This window comes from Phalacrocorax carbo, chromosome 25 (assembly GCF_963921805.1).
Source record: "Phalacrocorax carbo chromosome 25, bPhaCar2.1, whole genome shotgun sequence".
Lineage (NCBI taxonomy): Eukaryota > Metazoa > Chordata > Aves > Suliformes > Phalacrocoracidae > Phalacrocorax > Phalacrocorax carbo.
In genome coordinates this window covers 2340047-2354142 of record NC_087537.1, presented here as the reverse complement: position 1 = coordinate 2354142, position 14096 = coordinate 2340047, and the positions used below count along the sequence as shown (strand labels likewise).

Below are 14096 nucleotides of genomic sequence, written 5' to 3'. Positions count from 1 at the left end.
CTGTTGTCCTTTGTTCTTTGCGGTTCGGATCTGCCCTCGGGATGAGTTTACCCTTCAGGTTGACCATCAGGTCTGAGCCTGCCCGTTGGAGGGCTCATCGGGGACCCAGGCGCCCGCCCGAGCCCCCTCGGCTTTCAGGGATGGAGGGGTTTATGGGCATGCTCTGAGCAGCCCCCGTAGCGCTCCCCTCCCCGGCCCCTCGCTCCTCATCCAGAGTCTTCCAGGCGAGATGGGGCAGGTGGGACCCCCTCCCCAAACATCCCCTGGGATGAAGGGGGTCCCAGCGGTGCTGCCCCCGCCCGTGCCTCCAGCTGAAAAGCACAACCGGTGCCCAGAAGCGCGGCGGCCTCCTGGGGCGAGCTGCCGGGGCCCCCCGGGGTCGCTCCCCACCCCAGCCAGGGCTTTACTCCCAAAACTGCTGACGGGCCGCGAGTAACACTGGATCCGGACTTGCCTTTAGAGAAGGAACGAGCAGGTGCCGGCAGCTCCGAGTGCAGGACCTCGCGCCGCTCATCGCCAGGACTGTTGAACCACCCTTTGGTAGAAATGCAGCTTTGCTTAATTTTATCCCCTTTTTTTTTTTGGTGTGTGCTTAATTTATTAAAATAGTTGCTGTATAATTTATTTTCATAAACTATATTTAAGAGTTACTAAATGGTAAAAACAGACTTGCAGGCCAATCTTTCAGGAGAGAGAGAGAGAAAAAATGTTTTTGATATAAACACAACAAATGCACTTTTGGGTGCGTTTGGTTATTTTTGGGGGTGGGGTGGGGGAGCCTGGCTGTACCTGTGGGTTTGTCTGTATATATTGTATTAATAGGCATGTTTGGCCTCTCGTGTGGAGACGTTAGTAACTGCTGCAGGTCCTGTTGGGGAAGCTGGCGTGAAGTTCCTGGGGGTTTTTTTTTTTTTGGCTGGATTTTTTTTGTAAGTCCTCAGTGAGGGAGAGCTGACTTCTGTGTTTGTAACTCATTTTTATTGTCGTTCTGACTGATGGTTTGGGGTTTGTTTTTTTTTTCGGTTGGGGTGGGAAGGGAAGAGAAGCAGGGGTTTGAAATAAAATAATTGGAAATTTTATGTGGTGTGTGTTCTCTTGAGTCCCAAGCTGCTGCCTCCTGACCCTGGGGCTCCCAGCATCCCTGTGGGGTGAGGTGGGGACCCAAGGGATGGAGGGGCCTGGGTCCAGCTCCTGCTGCCCGACTTCACCTTGTCCCCCTCCCCAGCCCCTTCCCACCTGCGGGAGCTGCGTACGGTGCCTGCGCCGAGGTGCTTTGCAAACCTCCCCGAGTTTGGCAGATCAAAGGCTGCGGAACGACAGAATGGGGCTGAGGCGGGCGGCACGTGGCCCCCCGACTGCTGGGTGCGTGGGGAGGGGGGGGCTGCAGCCCCAGAGGGAGGGGGCTGCATCTCCTCCTCCTCCATCACTGGGTGTGGGGCAGCAAGGGGGTGTTGGGGTGCGGCAGGACTGGGGACCCCCATTCCTCCCACCGTGGTCCTCGCCCTGGGGTGGGTGCAGGGGTTTGCCCCGCTCTCTGCCCCCCACCCCAGCCATGGGCACGGACCGTGGGACAGGGCTCGGCCGGGGGACAAAGGCCCCATTGACGGGGCCAGACGGCCTCTCCAGGCGCGAGCCGACATCTGGGGCCTCCTCGTGAATTTTTTTTCTCAGCTGCTCCGAGCCCGGGGGCTGGAGCTGGGCTGCCAAGGGCCCCCCTCCACCGCCTGCCTGCGGGCAGCTACGCCCCACGGGCACGATGCTCCTGGCAGGGAGGTTTTGGGGTTCACCCAGCCGCAGGCAGCGATGGCTGCGCCCTGGGTCTCGCCCTCAACAGGGAGGCTGTCCCAGGGCTTTGGGGAGCCACATGCCCAGGGCAGGGATGGGGTGCCCCCTCCGTGCCCCCCACAGTCCCATAAAGCCCCTTTGTCCGGCCGCCTCCGAGCCGCCCTGGAAAAGCCCCAACATGGCTGCGCTGCGCAGAGCTTATTTTTAACATCTCATTAGCATCAGAAAGCAGCAAATTTTCCCCGGCGAGGTTTGGAGCCCCCAGACAAAAGCTGCTTTCTTCCCTCCAGCGCTCCCTGCTCATCTCCCCCCACCCCTGTCCCCGGGTCCCCAGGGCCGGCGGGGTGCTGTGGCCCCAGTGTGTGGGCGCAGGCGAGGTGGGGGGACCTGGGGGGCTGAGCATCACTATCTCCTGGTGCTGCCACCCCTGCACCAGGTCCCAGCCTGGCAGGGTCCCTGGCTGAAAAAAAGCCCTTCGGGGTGTCTCTGTGGTGCTCCCCTAACCCTAACCCCCCTCCTCGGCCAGCCCTGCCCAAACTGTGAGGCCAGACTGACCCGGAGGTGGGGTACGGGGCATCCCGTCCCCCCAGTGCAGCACCAGCTCAGGGCTGGGCCATGTCAAGGGGATGGGGTGGGTACTCTGACCCTCCTCATCCTCACTCGCCCCAATGTGCTGGGGCAGATGTGGGGCCATGGAAGGGAAACTGAGGCACGGTACGGGGCTACGCAGGGGGAGCCGAGGCAGAACGTGAGGCTGCGTGTGGGGAGCCGAGGCCGGGCGTGGGGCTGGGTGCTCCCAGCCGAGGCACGCAGGGTGCTGGCGGTGCCCCAGCGGGTCACCGAGCTGCGCTGGGCCTGGCACCGGAGCTGCCTCCGAGCTAATATTTACCCAGGCTGGAGGGCTTGGCTGCCACGCTGGGAAATGCCGCAGCCGGGCCAGGGGCCGCGAACCCGCCGCTCGCGGGGGGGGCAGCCAACGCCGCCTGCCCGCTGCCCCGGTGCCACCCAAACCCTGGGCACGGCCACCAGCCCCGGCACCCGTGGGACCTCCGCAGCCCCCCGGCGCCTCTGGGAGAAGGGAGCTGGGTGGGCGATGGCTAGAGGGTTGGGGGAAGGAGAGAGGGAGGGTGAGTGGGTGATGAGGAGGGGGTGGGATAGAGGGGAGGGTGGGTGGATGGACGGACAGACAGGTGGATGGGTAAAGGCTAGGGGGATGGGGGAGGGAGGGATGGATGGATGGATGGATGGATGGATGGATGGATGGATGGATGGATGGATGGATGGACGGATGGATGGACGGATGAGGGGGAGGACAGTTGGGGGCTGGATGGAGGGATGAAGGGTTGAGGAGGGGTGGAAGGATGGAGGGAGGGAAGGAAGGAGGATGAGGAGTGGAAGATGGAAAGATGGAGGAAGGAGGGATGGTGGAGGGATGGGTGGGTGGGTGGGTGGGTGGGTGGAGGAGGGAAGGATGGTTGGGGGCTGGATGGAAGGATGAAGGGGTGAGGAGGGGTGGAAGGGTGGAGGGAGGGAAGGAAGGAGGATGAGGAGTGGAAGGGGGTGTGAGGGGAAGGTGGGAGGCAGGATGCGGGGTGTGCTGGAAGAGGGGAGGGAGGGGAGGATGGAGGGGGATTGGGGTGGAGGGGAGGCCGGGGGGGCCCCGGGTGGGGCCGGGCGCGGCCCCCTCCCGCCGCCGCTCACATGACGCCGCTCCCGGGATGCGCCGGGCGGCGCCGGGCGTGGGCGGCGGCGGCGAGAGGCGGCGGCGGCGGCAGCGGGGCCGCACCGGGGCGCGCCGGCTCCGCCACCGGCACCGGGACCGGCCCATGGCCCGCGGCCGGCCCGCCGCGGCGGAGCCCTGAGCGGCCCCATGGAGCAGGTAGGCGCGGCCGGGACCGGGGCCGCCGCGGCGGGGACGGGACGGGTCCAGCACCCCCGGGCACGGCGCCGGAACGGCGGACCCGAGGCTGGGGAAAGCATCCTACCGGCACCCTCGACCGCCCCACCCCGGGGACCCCGGACTCGCCTGCTATCCGTGTGCTCCCCACCTGCTGCTCGGGGACCCCCTTTTTCCCAGGTCCCCACCCATCCTCCCCAGGTCCCCCAGCTGCTGCCCTAGCATCACTCCCTCCCCCCATAACCCCCCCCCAGCCCCCCCACCTCCACATCACCCACCTGCTTCCCCGCCATTGCCCGTGCCCCACCCCAGCATCACCTACCAGCTGCCCCCGGCTCACCCAGCATCACCCACCTGCTTCCACCAGGACCCCCTACCAATGCGTCCCCGCTGCCGGGACGGGCAGCCCTGGGGCTGAGCCCCTGCCCGCCCTGATCCCTCGTGTCCCATCCCTGCCCCACCGACACCGGTGCTCCCACCGGCTGTGGCATGTGCGTGGGCTCCCTGCGTGGGCGCCCATGGGTGCTCGCCCAGGTACCTGCCTCAGGGGTGGTTTCTGGCCCCTCACCCGATGCAGAGGGGATGGGTGGCTGGGAGAGGATGGTCTCCGCTCTGCCACAGGTTTCCATCGCAGCCCAAGGTGTGTCTTGCCTCACTTGCTGCGAGCAGCATGATTTGGGGAAGGGGTTTCTGCTCAGGGAAGGGGCTGGAGCCACCATGGGGCATCTGCTGTGGGGTGTGGAAAAAGCTCGGCGGGGATTTGGGTGAGGCTGTGTCTGTTGGTCTTTCCTCTGTCTCCCCGTCCTGTTATTCACCAGCCAGCACTTCCAGAAGCCATCCTGGCCGCTGTGCCCAGGCCAGGCTGTGATGTCCCTCCCCGGTGCCCACCTGGAGCTGTGGGTGCTCTCGGTCCCCCCACGCCATGGCTCTGCGTGGATGCAGCTTTCCCAGCTCAGCTCCTTGGGGTGGCGGGGTTATTCCCCCTCTGAGCATCTCCCCCCACCCCACCGCTGTGCACCCAGGCGAGGGGTCCAGCTCCTTTCCTGCCTCCTCTGCACCCCTCGGGCTCTGGCTTATGTTTTTGCTACCTGCCCCATCCTTCTGGCTCAGCCCAGGTTTGAAAGCCGGATTTAATGCCTCATGTGTGCCCCCTGGCCCCGGGGCAGGAGGGTCTGGGGCTGCACCAGGGGCCCAGAGCACAGCCACCACTTCAGGGACCACACGTCCCCAGCATGCAGCGAGGTTTCACCGCACGTTGGGGGCTGTGTGCTTGTGAAACCCCCCCGCTCCCCGGCCCGGGGAAGGGCCGTGGCCGGGAGAGGCGGTGCAGGGAAATGCGCGGGTGTACGCGGAGCGTGGGCGAGCACACGCCGGCGCCTTCGCCAGCCCCGCCGGACCCCCGGGAACTCGCGCGCATCCGCCCCGCTGGGGCGGCGAAAGCCAGCGTGGGGGCTGCACGTGATGTGCTGACATCCCCATCCAGGGGCCACATCCCGGGTGCGGCATCCTCCCTGGGGCCGTGAGCGCCCATCCTTCTGCACCCAAAGCCCCCCTGCCTGCCCGCTGCCGCCCGGCATGTTTCAGGGCTTGCTTTCCCGCTAGGAAAATCCCCCCTCATGCACCTCCAGCTGCAATGCAGAGGAGCTCCCGAGCAGCCCGCACGCCTTCCCCGCCGCCCTGATTGGCAGCGATGCCTTTGGAGGAGCCGTGGTAATTTTAGGCCGTGAGCGGCAGCAGGTTGGCATGTGCCTGCCAGCGCCCGGGCAGGACAGGCAGGATCTGGCAGCGGGGGCAGCCCTGGCCAGACGCACTCCCGTCTCCCGCTGCCAGCTGCGATGGGCCCCGGCAGCTGGAGGTGCATGGAGCAGGGGGTCCCAGGGGTACCTCAATTCCCAGCAGGATTTCAGCCCCTCCCTGATGTGGGATAAACATGTAAGTCCACACCAACCCCCCGCACCCCCCCGCCGCGCTGCCCTGCTTTGCTCTGCCTCGCTGCTGGGTTTCCTCCCCGATTCGATCCCAGATCCCCCCGGCCTTGCTCTTGTTTATCCCCCGACAGACCCTCTGGCGAGCAGGGGAAGGAGGGGTTGGGGCCGTAACCCTTTCGTCTCTCCGCCGCTGGCTCAAAATGGCTTCGTGCCACGGTGGCTGCCGAGAGGGGAGAGGAGCTCTTGGCTGAGAGGCATCTGCCTGGGGCCAGGAGGGTGCTGAGCGCCAGGGTGTGTCCTGGCTTTGCTGCCAGCGCCGCGGCAAGCGGGGTCTGCGTGAGACCCCACCCCAATAGGGCACCCAACGCCGGGTGTCCCTGTCCCCCGCCCCGCTGCTACGGGCAGGGCACGGTCCCCCTCCGGCCTCGGGGAAGCTGGGGTCGAGCGGTGCTGCCGCCGTGCCCTGCCACGCCGCCGCTGCCCCTCCGGCCGCGCCAGCCCTGCTCCAGCGCCCTGCTTTTGCTTTCCTTAATTTTAATTCGAAGGATTAAGTTAAAACCCATCGCCCAGCCAGGATTCCCCTCTCACTCCCTTTGTCTGCGGCACGGAAGTGGCTCCGCAGGGAGCGGCAGCTCGGGTGGGCGGGGGGCTCACGGTCCCCCAGCTCAGCTTCTTCGGCTGCTGGGATTTGGGTCAGGGAGGGGTTGAGACGTGATGGATCTGCTCTGCTTAACTGGGCAGGGTGGGCAGCGAGGGGGGGTGCGGCTGCCCTGGCGGCGGGAGCCAGGATGGTGATTTTTGGGTGGATGGTTATGGAATGGGGTGTGGAGCAAGAGGCGATGGCAGCTCCGGGCTCGGGGACGCCCCGCTGAGGCGGTGTGTGCCGTCCTGTCCCTCTGCATGTGGGGACAGAGGAGCCGGGTGTCACGGAGGGGCTGCAAACAGGGTCTCGGTGCTGGGGTGGGGCCGGGGGAGACAAAGAGGGCTGGGAGGAGGGAGGGAGCATCGGCTGGCTGGGTGCATGGTGGCATCCTGCTCCTTGAGGGGACCCCTGTGGAAAAGCTGCTCCAGGAGTGGGGCTGGGGTCTGGGGGCTCTCCTTGAGGCCCCCCCCAGACCATGCACTGAAGAATGGGGGTCACCCCTTGCTGGCGATGGCTGCTTCCCCCTGACCTCACACGAGGGTCCATCCCTGCCTCTGTGCCTCGCACAGAGGTGGGAGTCAGGGCCATGGCAGTCAGCTCTGGTCGCATCACCTCCCCGGTGAGGGTGGCACTGGGGAGGCCACGCGGGGACCCGGGAGTCCTGCGGTCCGTGGCCGGGTCCTGCCAGCGACGGCTCTTCTGCGCTGGGCTCCTGGCTGGCCCACGGGGGCTGCGGGAGGGTTGCAGGCAGGACGGGACCACGCGTCCCCTCGTGGGGGGACGCGACAAGAAGGACCCCCAGGAGTGGTGCTGCCAGGCAGAGAACGGGAGTGGGTGGCTGGGGGCAGCTGGGGGACGGCTCCGCTCCTTCCCACTGACCGGCCACCGGGAAAGGCTGGGTGTTTGTTGGGTTGGCCTTTGGTGCCAGACCCGGCTGGAGGGGACATTTCCTGGAAAGTCTCTCTGGAGGGAGGCCGTGGCGGAGCCGGCCGAGCTGGCAAGCCCTGCTGCGGCCGGGCAGGGCGAGGGCAGCCAGGCAGGCAGAGGGCAGCCGTCCAGCGCATCCCGGAGGGACCCGGAGCCGCTCCGCTCCACCGCGGGCGGGAGGTGGCCAGCGTAGGAGGGCTGGGGACAGAGGGAGCTGCCGCAGGGCCAGGGGATGCTGAGCATGGGCGGAGGGTGGCCGGAGGTGGGATGCAGGCGTCCGGCTGCGCCCTCGTGGAGAGGAAATGTCCCGTCACTTGCATCCGACTGTTTGTTCCCTCCAGCTGCTGGGACGGCTCCCGAGGCCAGGGCAGGGGACAGCGGTGGTGACAGCGTCCCTGCAGGTCTCACTCGGGCATTAGCACCCGCATGTTTCCAGAGCACAGGATCCCCCATCCCACCCCCTCGTTGCTGTACCCCAGGGTGGCACACGCTGCACCCCAGGGCACCTGTTTCAGCGTCGTGGGATGGTCACGACTGTCCACCTGTGGTTGTGTCTGCGGCTGCGTGTGAAGTGTGTGGAGGGTGAGCAGCGCTGCAGTAGCCGTTGGCCAGGCGGGACATGTCCGTAAGCAGGATCAGGCCCTGTGGCCTCCCTCCAGCCCTGAGTTCCCGGCGCTTCCGCGGCGGCAGCCGACAGCTGGGTCATTTATTTTTTCTGGTGGTGCTGAGGTTTCCCCGGGCACCCGGAGGAAGTCGTTGTTGACACAGACTTTCTTAATTGTGTCACGGAAAACTTGCGCTCGGCGGCTGGGTCTGCGCTGCACGGCGTGGGCTGGCATCCCCGGGGCGTGCGGGGCAGCGCGGGCAAACCCTGGGTGCGGGCAGGGAAAGGGTTGCTCAGGAGGGTCTTGGCGAGCACGTGGGGGCCGGCGCAGGGGCATCGTGTGGATGTGCTGGAGCCCCTGGCACGAGCCCAGGCTGCACCATGTGTCCGGTGCTGGCCCGGCACAAGCGGGAGGTCGTGTGGCCCCGGCATCCTCCCTGCGCCCCGGGGCACTCGGCAGATTTATGCCTGCAAGCGGCCAGCCCCCACTGCTCACCCCGTTGCCCCACGCACGGAGCCCTGTCCCCGCTGGGGACCAGGGTGAGGATGGTGACACCCACCAGCAGCGGAGGAGCCATCTCGGAGTGCTGCGAGACTGAGAGACCGTCCCGCTGTGTCTTGGCCTGAACCCCCTTGGGTTCAGCCCCCGCTGTGTTCAGCCCTGTTGGCCCCTGGCCAAACCCCGGCTCCAGCCCCAGCGCTGCCGTGGCTGTCCGTCCTCCCCACCCTGCGTACGTGCGTCCCCGCGGGCCTTGGTCGTCATTCCTGCCCGGTTTCAAGTGCCTCCTCCCGCTTTCCCATCACATGCGGCTCCATTTCCCCTCCGGCGGTGCCCCTCTGCACCCCCGGGCCAGCGCTGAGTCCCGGCCATGCCCGCCCCATGCTGCGTGCCTCGGCCGAGCCCGCGGTGACTCAGGGCTCGTGCCGCAGCGTCGCGGCCGCCTGCCGCCACCGAAGTGCCTTTGAGGTGCTGTTTGCACCCCGAGACTCAGGTGTGGGAGTTAATTTACTTGGTGGCTGCTTAATGACGGCTTCGGGATGCTCTTCTGCAGTCTAAGCGGTCTGAGCCGGGCCAGGCCCTGTCCGGTTGTCCCTGTCCCTCTGTCCACCAGGCCAGGCTCCGTGCGTCTGTCCTGCTGTTTCCCGTCTTCACCGTTTCCTTTCCCTGTGGATCTGTGTCAGCCTTTGTCCCTCCGTCAGCCCCAACCCGCGTGTTTCCGTCCCCGTGTCTGCCTGTGCCAGTCCCCGTCACTCCTGTCCCCCGTCCTGGTGTTTCCTGTCTGTGTGTCCTTCTGCACTCCCCCTCCCACATCGCCTGGCCTCGGCCTCGCCCTGCTGGTCCCTGTCCGGCTGTCCTTGTCTCCCTGTCCTGCCGTCCGTCTGCCTGCTCCCTCTGCGCCCGTCCTCATTGGTTCTGCTTCCGATCCATGTCCCTCTGTCCTGGCTTATCCTGTTCTGGGTGTCCCCTCCCTGTCCCGGTCCCTGGATGTCCCTTGCCTGGTCCTGGTCCCTGGGTGTCCCATCCCTGTCCCTGGGTGTCCCTTGCCTGTTCCTGGTCGTCCCCGACCCACCCCCGGGTATCCCATCCCCGTCCCTGGGTGTCCCATCCCGGCCCCCGGCTGCCCCCGGCCCCCGTCCCGGTGCTCCATCAGCGCCAGCTCCAGGCCGGTGCCGGTGCCGGTGCCGGTGCCGGTGCCGGTGCCGCCGCCGCCCCGCTCCGTGCCCGCCGTCCCTCCCGCCGGGGCGGGCCGAGCCGTGCCGCGCCCCGCCCGCTCCCGCCCGCCGCCGCGGCCGCCCGGAGGAGGCGGAGCCGCAACCGGGGCCGGGGCCGGGGCCGGCCCAGCCCGAACCGAGCCGTGCCGAGCCCAGCCCAGCCGGACCGAATCGTGCGGGACCGGCCGGGGCCGGACCGTGCCTTCCCGAGCTGAGCCGCGCTGATCCGACCTAAGCCGAGCTGAGTTGAGCCGTGCCGAGCTGAGCCCAGCCTTGCTAAGCCGGGCCGGACCGAGCCGAGCCCGGCCTCCGCGTCCCGATGAATGGGATCGCCTTCTGCCTGGTCGGGATCCCGCCAGCCGCCCCCGCGGTGAGCGGCGCTGGGTGGACTGGGGAGGCTGTGGGAGCAGGGACTGGGAGAACTGGGAGATACTGGGAGCGCGGGCGGCAGGGACTGGGGGCGCTGACGGTGCGGGGCTGTGCATGGCGCTGGGGTCTTGCAGCAGGGCTGGGTGCTGGGCGATGCCCGGGCTCCTTGGCACCCACGGGCACCCCGGGGACCGGGACTGGGGCAGAGCCGGCGCCCCGGTGTCGGGGGCAGCAGGGCCGGAGGGGACTGGCCACCCACGCAGCCACGGGCAACGCTGGCAGCGCTGGCTGGTCCCCAGCGCCCAGCCGGGGTGGCGTCGTGGCAGGGCGGTGGGGCTGAGGCGCCTGGCTCCGTCTGCGGAGCTGGAGGCAAGACCCTGGGGCTGGGCTTCCCCTTCTCCGGGACAAGACCTGCGAATGCCCACGCATTTCCTCCGAAACTCCCGGCTGGGCTGTCTCCTTGTGGGTCTGGCTGCTCCATCCCTGCCAGCTCCTGGCACTGGGCAGGCAGCAAACTCCCCCGCCTCAACATGCCCATAGCCCCCTGAGGTTGTGTCCTGCCCCTGTGTCTGGCTCCCCCAGCTCCGAGCAGCCCCCTGGCCTCAAGGCAGCGCGGGTGTTTGCAGCACCACTGACCCATGCTGTGGATGCTCCCCCCATGGCGTGACCACCAGCATCGCCCAGTGGTGCCGGACTGGAGGGCGCTGGGGCGATTCCCTTCTACCCTGGGAGCAGCATGGTGCCAAGGAAGGCCAGCCCGGCCGCTAACTAAAGCCCTGTTTCCTGCCCGTTTTGTGCCAAATCCCATTGGGTGGGGATGGGGATGGTGCTGGGGGACCTGGGTCCGGAGGCGGGGGGCACGCCGGAGTAGTGCCCAGGCGCGGGTGTGCGGGCAGCGGTGGCTGACTGGCACAACGCCTGCTAATTTAAGCAGAGGTTGCACGTCCTCACCCCAGAGCTGAATTTGGCCTCTGTTCCTCAGTTCCTGGTTATTTGAACTCAGCTTTCCTGGCCCGGCGATGGGGCTAATAACCAGCCTCAAAGGATTAATTGGGGTGTGCGAAATGGTTCAGATATGAGGAGTGCTGCTCATTGCAGCGGCTGAGCATTAATCATGGTTTCTCTTCAGATTCCTCCCTGCTTACTCCGTACCGCTGAGCGCTGGCGTTCGGGTTTTCAGGGGGGGTTCAAGTCTTGAAATCTGCTCTTCTGCTGCATTTTGGAATGAAAGGTGCCCTCCTGGGGGGCAGCACCTGGAGCGTGGGAGCTTTGCTGAGTGCCCTCCTCTGCCCCCCCCACTCGCTGGGTGACTTGGGGCACTGGGTGACTTGGGGGGGGGGTTTGTTATTTAACTGCCGCTGCCTCCCCCTGCGCATCCGGGCAGGGCAGTGGTGAGGAAGGCGCTTTGCAATCCTCCGGCGAGGATTTTGTGCTGCGTTAGCAGAAATCCTGTCCGACGGCCGCCCTCGGGGCTGCGTGGCAGGGGCTGTGCCCCACCGTCCCCAAGCCTTGGGCCGGCGGCTGCTGCCCTCGTCCCTGCGTGGCTGCTGCCTCTGTCCCTATTTACTGGCTCTGCTCGGCAAATTGAGTTTCTTAATGCCTTTTTTTTTTTTTTTTCCTTTCTTTCTTTCTGAACCCTGAACTTGAAAGACAGGAAAAGCCTGTGCTCGGGGCTGCTGCTGCAATCCTGCCTTGCAAGCGCGAAACCTGGCACCGGCGCCAGGTTGGGGCACGCGGTGTGATGCCGTGCCGGGGGTCCGGCTGGCCTCACCGGGGGTTTTTGGAGCCCCGGGTCCCCGGCCACGCAGAGCATTCTGACCTCGTCACCGCTGTGGTTTTAACCTTGACGTGTATCACACGCTGTGCCCGGCTGGGAGCTCTGGCACCCGTCTCTCGCGCCGTGGGGCGACTGCTGGGTGATGTGTAGTGTCCTGAGCCCCCCGGGGGCTGGCAGCGACGCCTGGGTGCCGTCATTGGCAGCATCAAATGCCAAGGAACCACCGCCGAGCGTTATTTAGGGCTCAGGGACTGCGGTCTTCAGGGTTTTCGCATTGCAAATGTGGCAGGGGAGGCACGGTGACAGCTCTGGGTTCGGGGTCAGAGTGTTGGGGGCTGGATGGCGTGCCCCTCGCGGGGTGTGGGTGCTGCCGGGGTGCAGGTGGGTGCTGCATGACCAACTCCTGGGAGTGCTGGGAGCCGGTGGCTGGGGCCTCCCCCCGGTTTGTGCAGAGCCACTCGCTGGGAGAAAACACAGGGGGATGGGGGGGTTTTGCTGGGAAGCCACCAAGCCTCAGGGATGGTCTTTTATTCTCATTAAAGGGGGGGAAAAAAAAAAAAAGATTAGGTTTCAAGTTGGGGCCGACCCATTAATAAACCAAGTTTGTCTTCAACATGCAGCAAGACCTGATTTAAAAAGGAATGGAGATAGATGACCTATTTTAAGCTCTCAAGTTGGAAAATATCGACCTGGCTGCCTCTAGGCCGCGAGCGGCGGGGCCGGCTGCGCGAGCTGTGCCGTGCCATGCCGCGCCGCCCGCTCCCAAAACCCGTCTGACTTTCCAGGAGCCGGCCCAGCTTGGGATGCTCCAGGTTGCAAACCACGGTGGCTGCTTTAAACCCGCCGCCGACCTCCTGGCCACGTCCCAAACGTCTCCGGTGCTGGCTCAGAGCACCCGAAGCGTCTGGCTCCTTTTCCGCGGCTGCTTATCCCCAGGATTTCATTAAGTCTTCCCTAATTGCCTTCTCGGGCCGCGCCACAGCGAGCACACCTCTGCCGACGCGGCTGCGTGTCGCAAGACCCGCGGCGTTGCGGTCCGGCGGGTCGGTGCCGCCGCCTCGGTGGCCATCGGCCGCCTGCCCGGTGGGTTTGGCCTTTGCTGTGCGAAGCCCTGTGGGGTCTCCAGTCCCTGGAGCAAGGTGACTTCCCGGGGTGGGTGGGATGAGGGGTCAGTCCCACTCCCCAGCCGTGCTGGAGGGGTGGCTCAGCGGCTGAGCCTGGGGAAATGGGAGCTGGAGGGCAAAGCTGGAGCTGGGCTCTTCGCAGGGAAAGGGGGTGGAAGCCCCCGTTGAGGGTCATCACAAAGTGGCCGAAATGAAATGCCAGTGACTGTGGGGGCTGATCCTGCTCTTTCCCTGTGATCCAGTGGGGCCCCCTGGCCTGCACCTGCAAGCGCTTTGCTTGCTTGAGACCCCGCTGCAGCAGGAGGGGGCTGCGGTGAGCCGTGCCCGGCCCGGGGTAGGGAGTAGGGTCCTGCCATAACGCCTTAGCCCAGCTGCTGGTACAGCCCTGGGGGGCCGGGTCCCCCCACGATGGGCAGCCAGGCGGGTCCTGGCGCTCTGAGGCTCCCCCCTGCCTTGCCACCCATGGGGTAGGACCGGCTCTGCCTTAGTCGGTGGCGTCCCCAGGGCAGCACCTGCAGACCTGCCACCGCGTGCCCCGGGGTGCCGGCGTGGGGGTGCCTGCAGCAGCCGTGCCCCCCAACCCCCCACCAGCCACCCCGACGGCAACAGTGGGTCCCTTGATAGGGCCGAGCGCGTGGGGCAGCCCCGGGGCGGGTGGGACGGAGCCCGGTGGCTCTTGGGGACAATCGTGCTATTGTGGTACATAGTGGGCTCTTTTTCTGCTGTGTGAGGTGGGGGGCCGGGCTGCGGTGCCAGCGCTTTCGGGGTGAAGCGTGGTCCCCGCCGGGGCTGGCAGCGACTGGTGTGGTGCCAGCGGCGGGACACTGATGTCCCTGGGTGTGTGTGGGGGGGGTGTAGGTGGGCTGGCCCTTTTGCTTCTGGATGCGTGTGGGTTGTGGAAAAATGTTGGAAAGAGTCATCGGGTGTTGGTGCTGGGGCTGCAGCGGGGCGGGAGGTGCTGTGGGAGCACGGCTGTCCCCAAATCCATGTCCCCAAAGCTGCCTCCTGCCCTCGCTGCGGCCGGAGGGAGGCTCAGGACCCCGCTTGGCCTTTTATTTTTTACCATCCAGCGAGGGATGCAGGATTTTGCACTTCTGTGCATACCCCCATCCGAGCATCGCCCACCTCTGCGCTCCCTCCTAGCTCTCAGGCTGGCCCTTGTCCACAGGCAGCACCCCACGGAGGTGCGAGGGGGTCCCCCACATGTGCAAGAGGTGCATGGCCACAGCCCCCACCCCGGGCCCCCGGCCTTGGCCAAGGCAGGGGCTGGAAGGAGCAGGCAGCCTTCCCCTGACCTCCCCGGGTAGGATTTTCCGCCACAGAGAAGCG

At 66.4% G+C, this 14096-nt stretch overlaps 1 protein-coding gene across 3 annotated transcripts in view; it reads left to right on the top strand.

The window, feature by feature from the left end:
- The first annotated feature begins 3571 nt into the window (after positions 1-3571).
- The window catches only part of ARHGAP23 (Rho GTPase activating protein 23), a 37328-nt gene continuing 26803 nt past the window's right edge, over positions 3572-14096 (top strand). The window contains exon 1 of one of the 3 annotated variants that reach the window (XM_064473643.1): positions 3572-3664. In XM_064473643.1, coding sequence (XP_064329713.1) covers positions 3656-3664 — 9 coding nt within the window. In that variant the 5' untranslated portion in view covers positions 3572-3655. Of the gene's footprint in view, positions 3665-5410; positions 5615-9574; positions 9868-14096 lie in introns of those variants that run through there. The other 2 variants (XM_064473641.1, XM_064473642.1) reach the window with 2 other exon arrangements.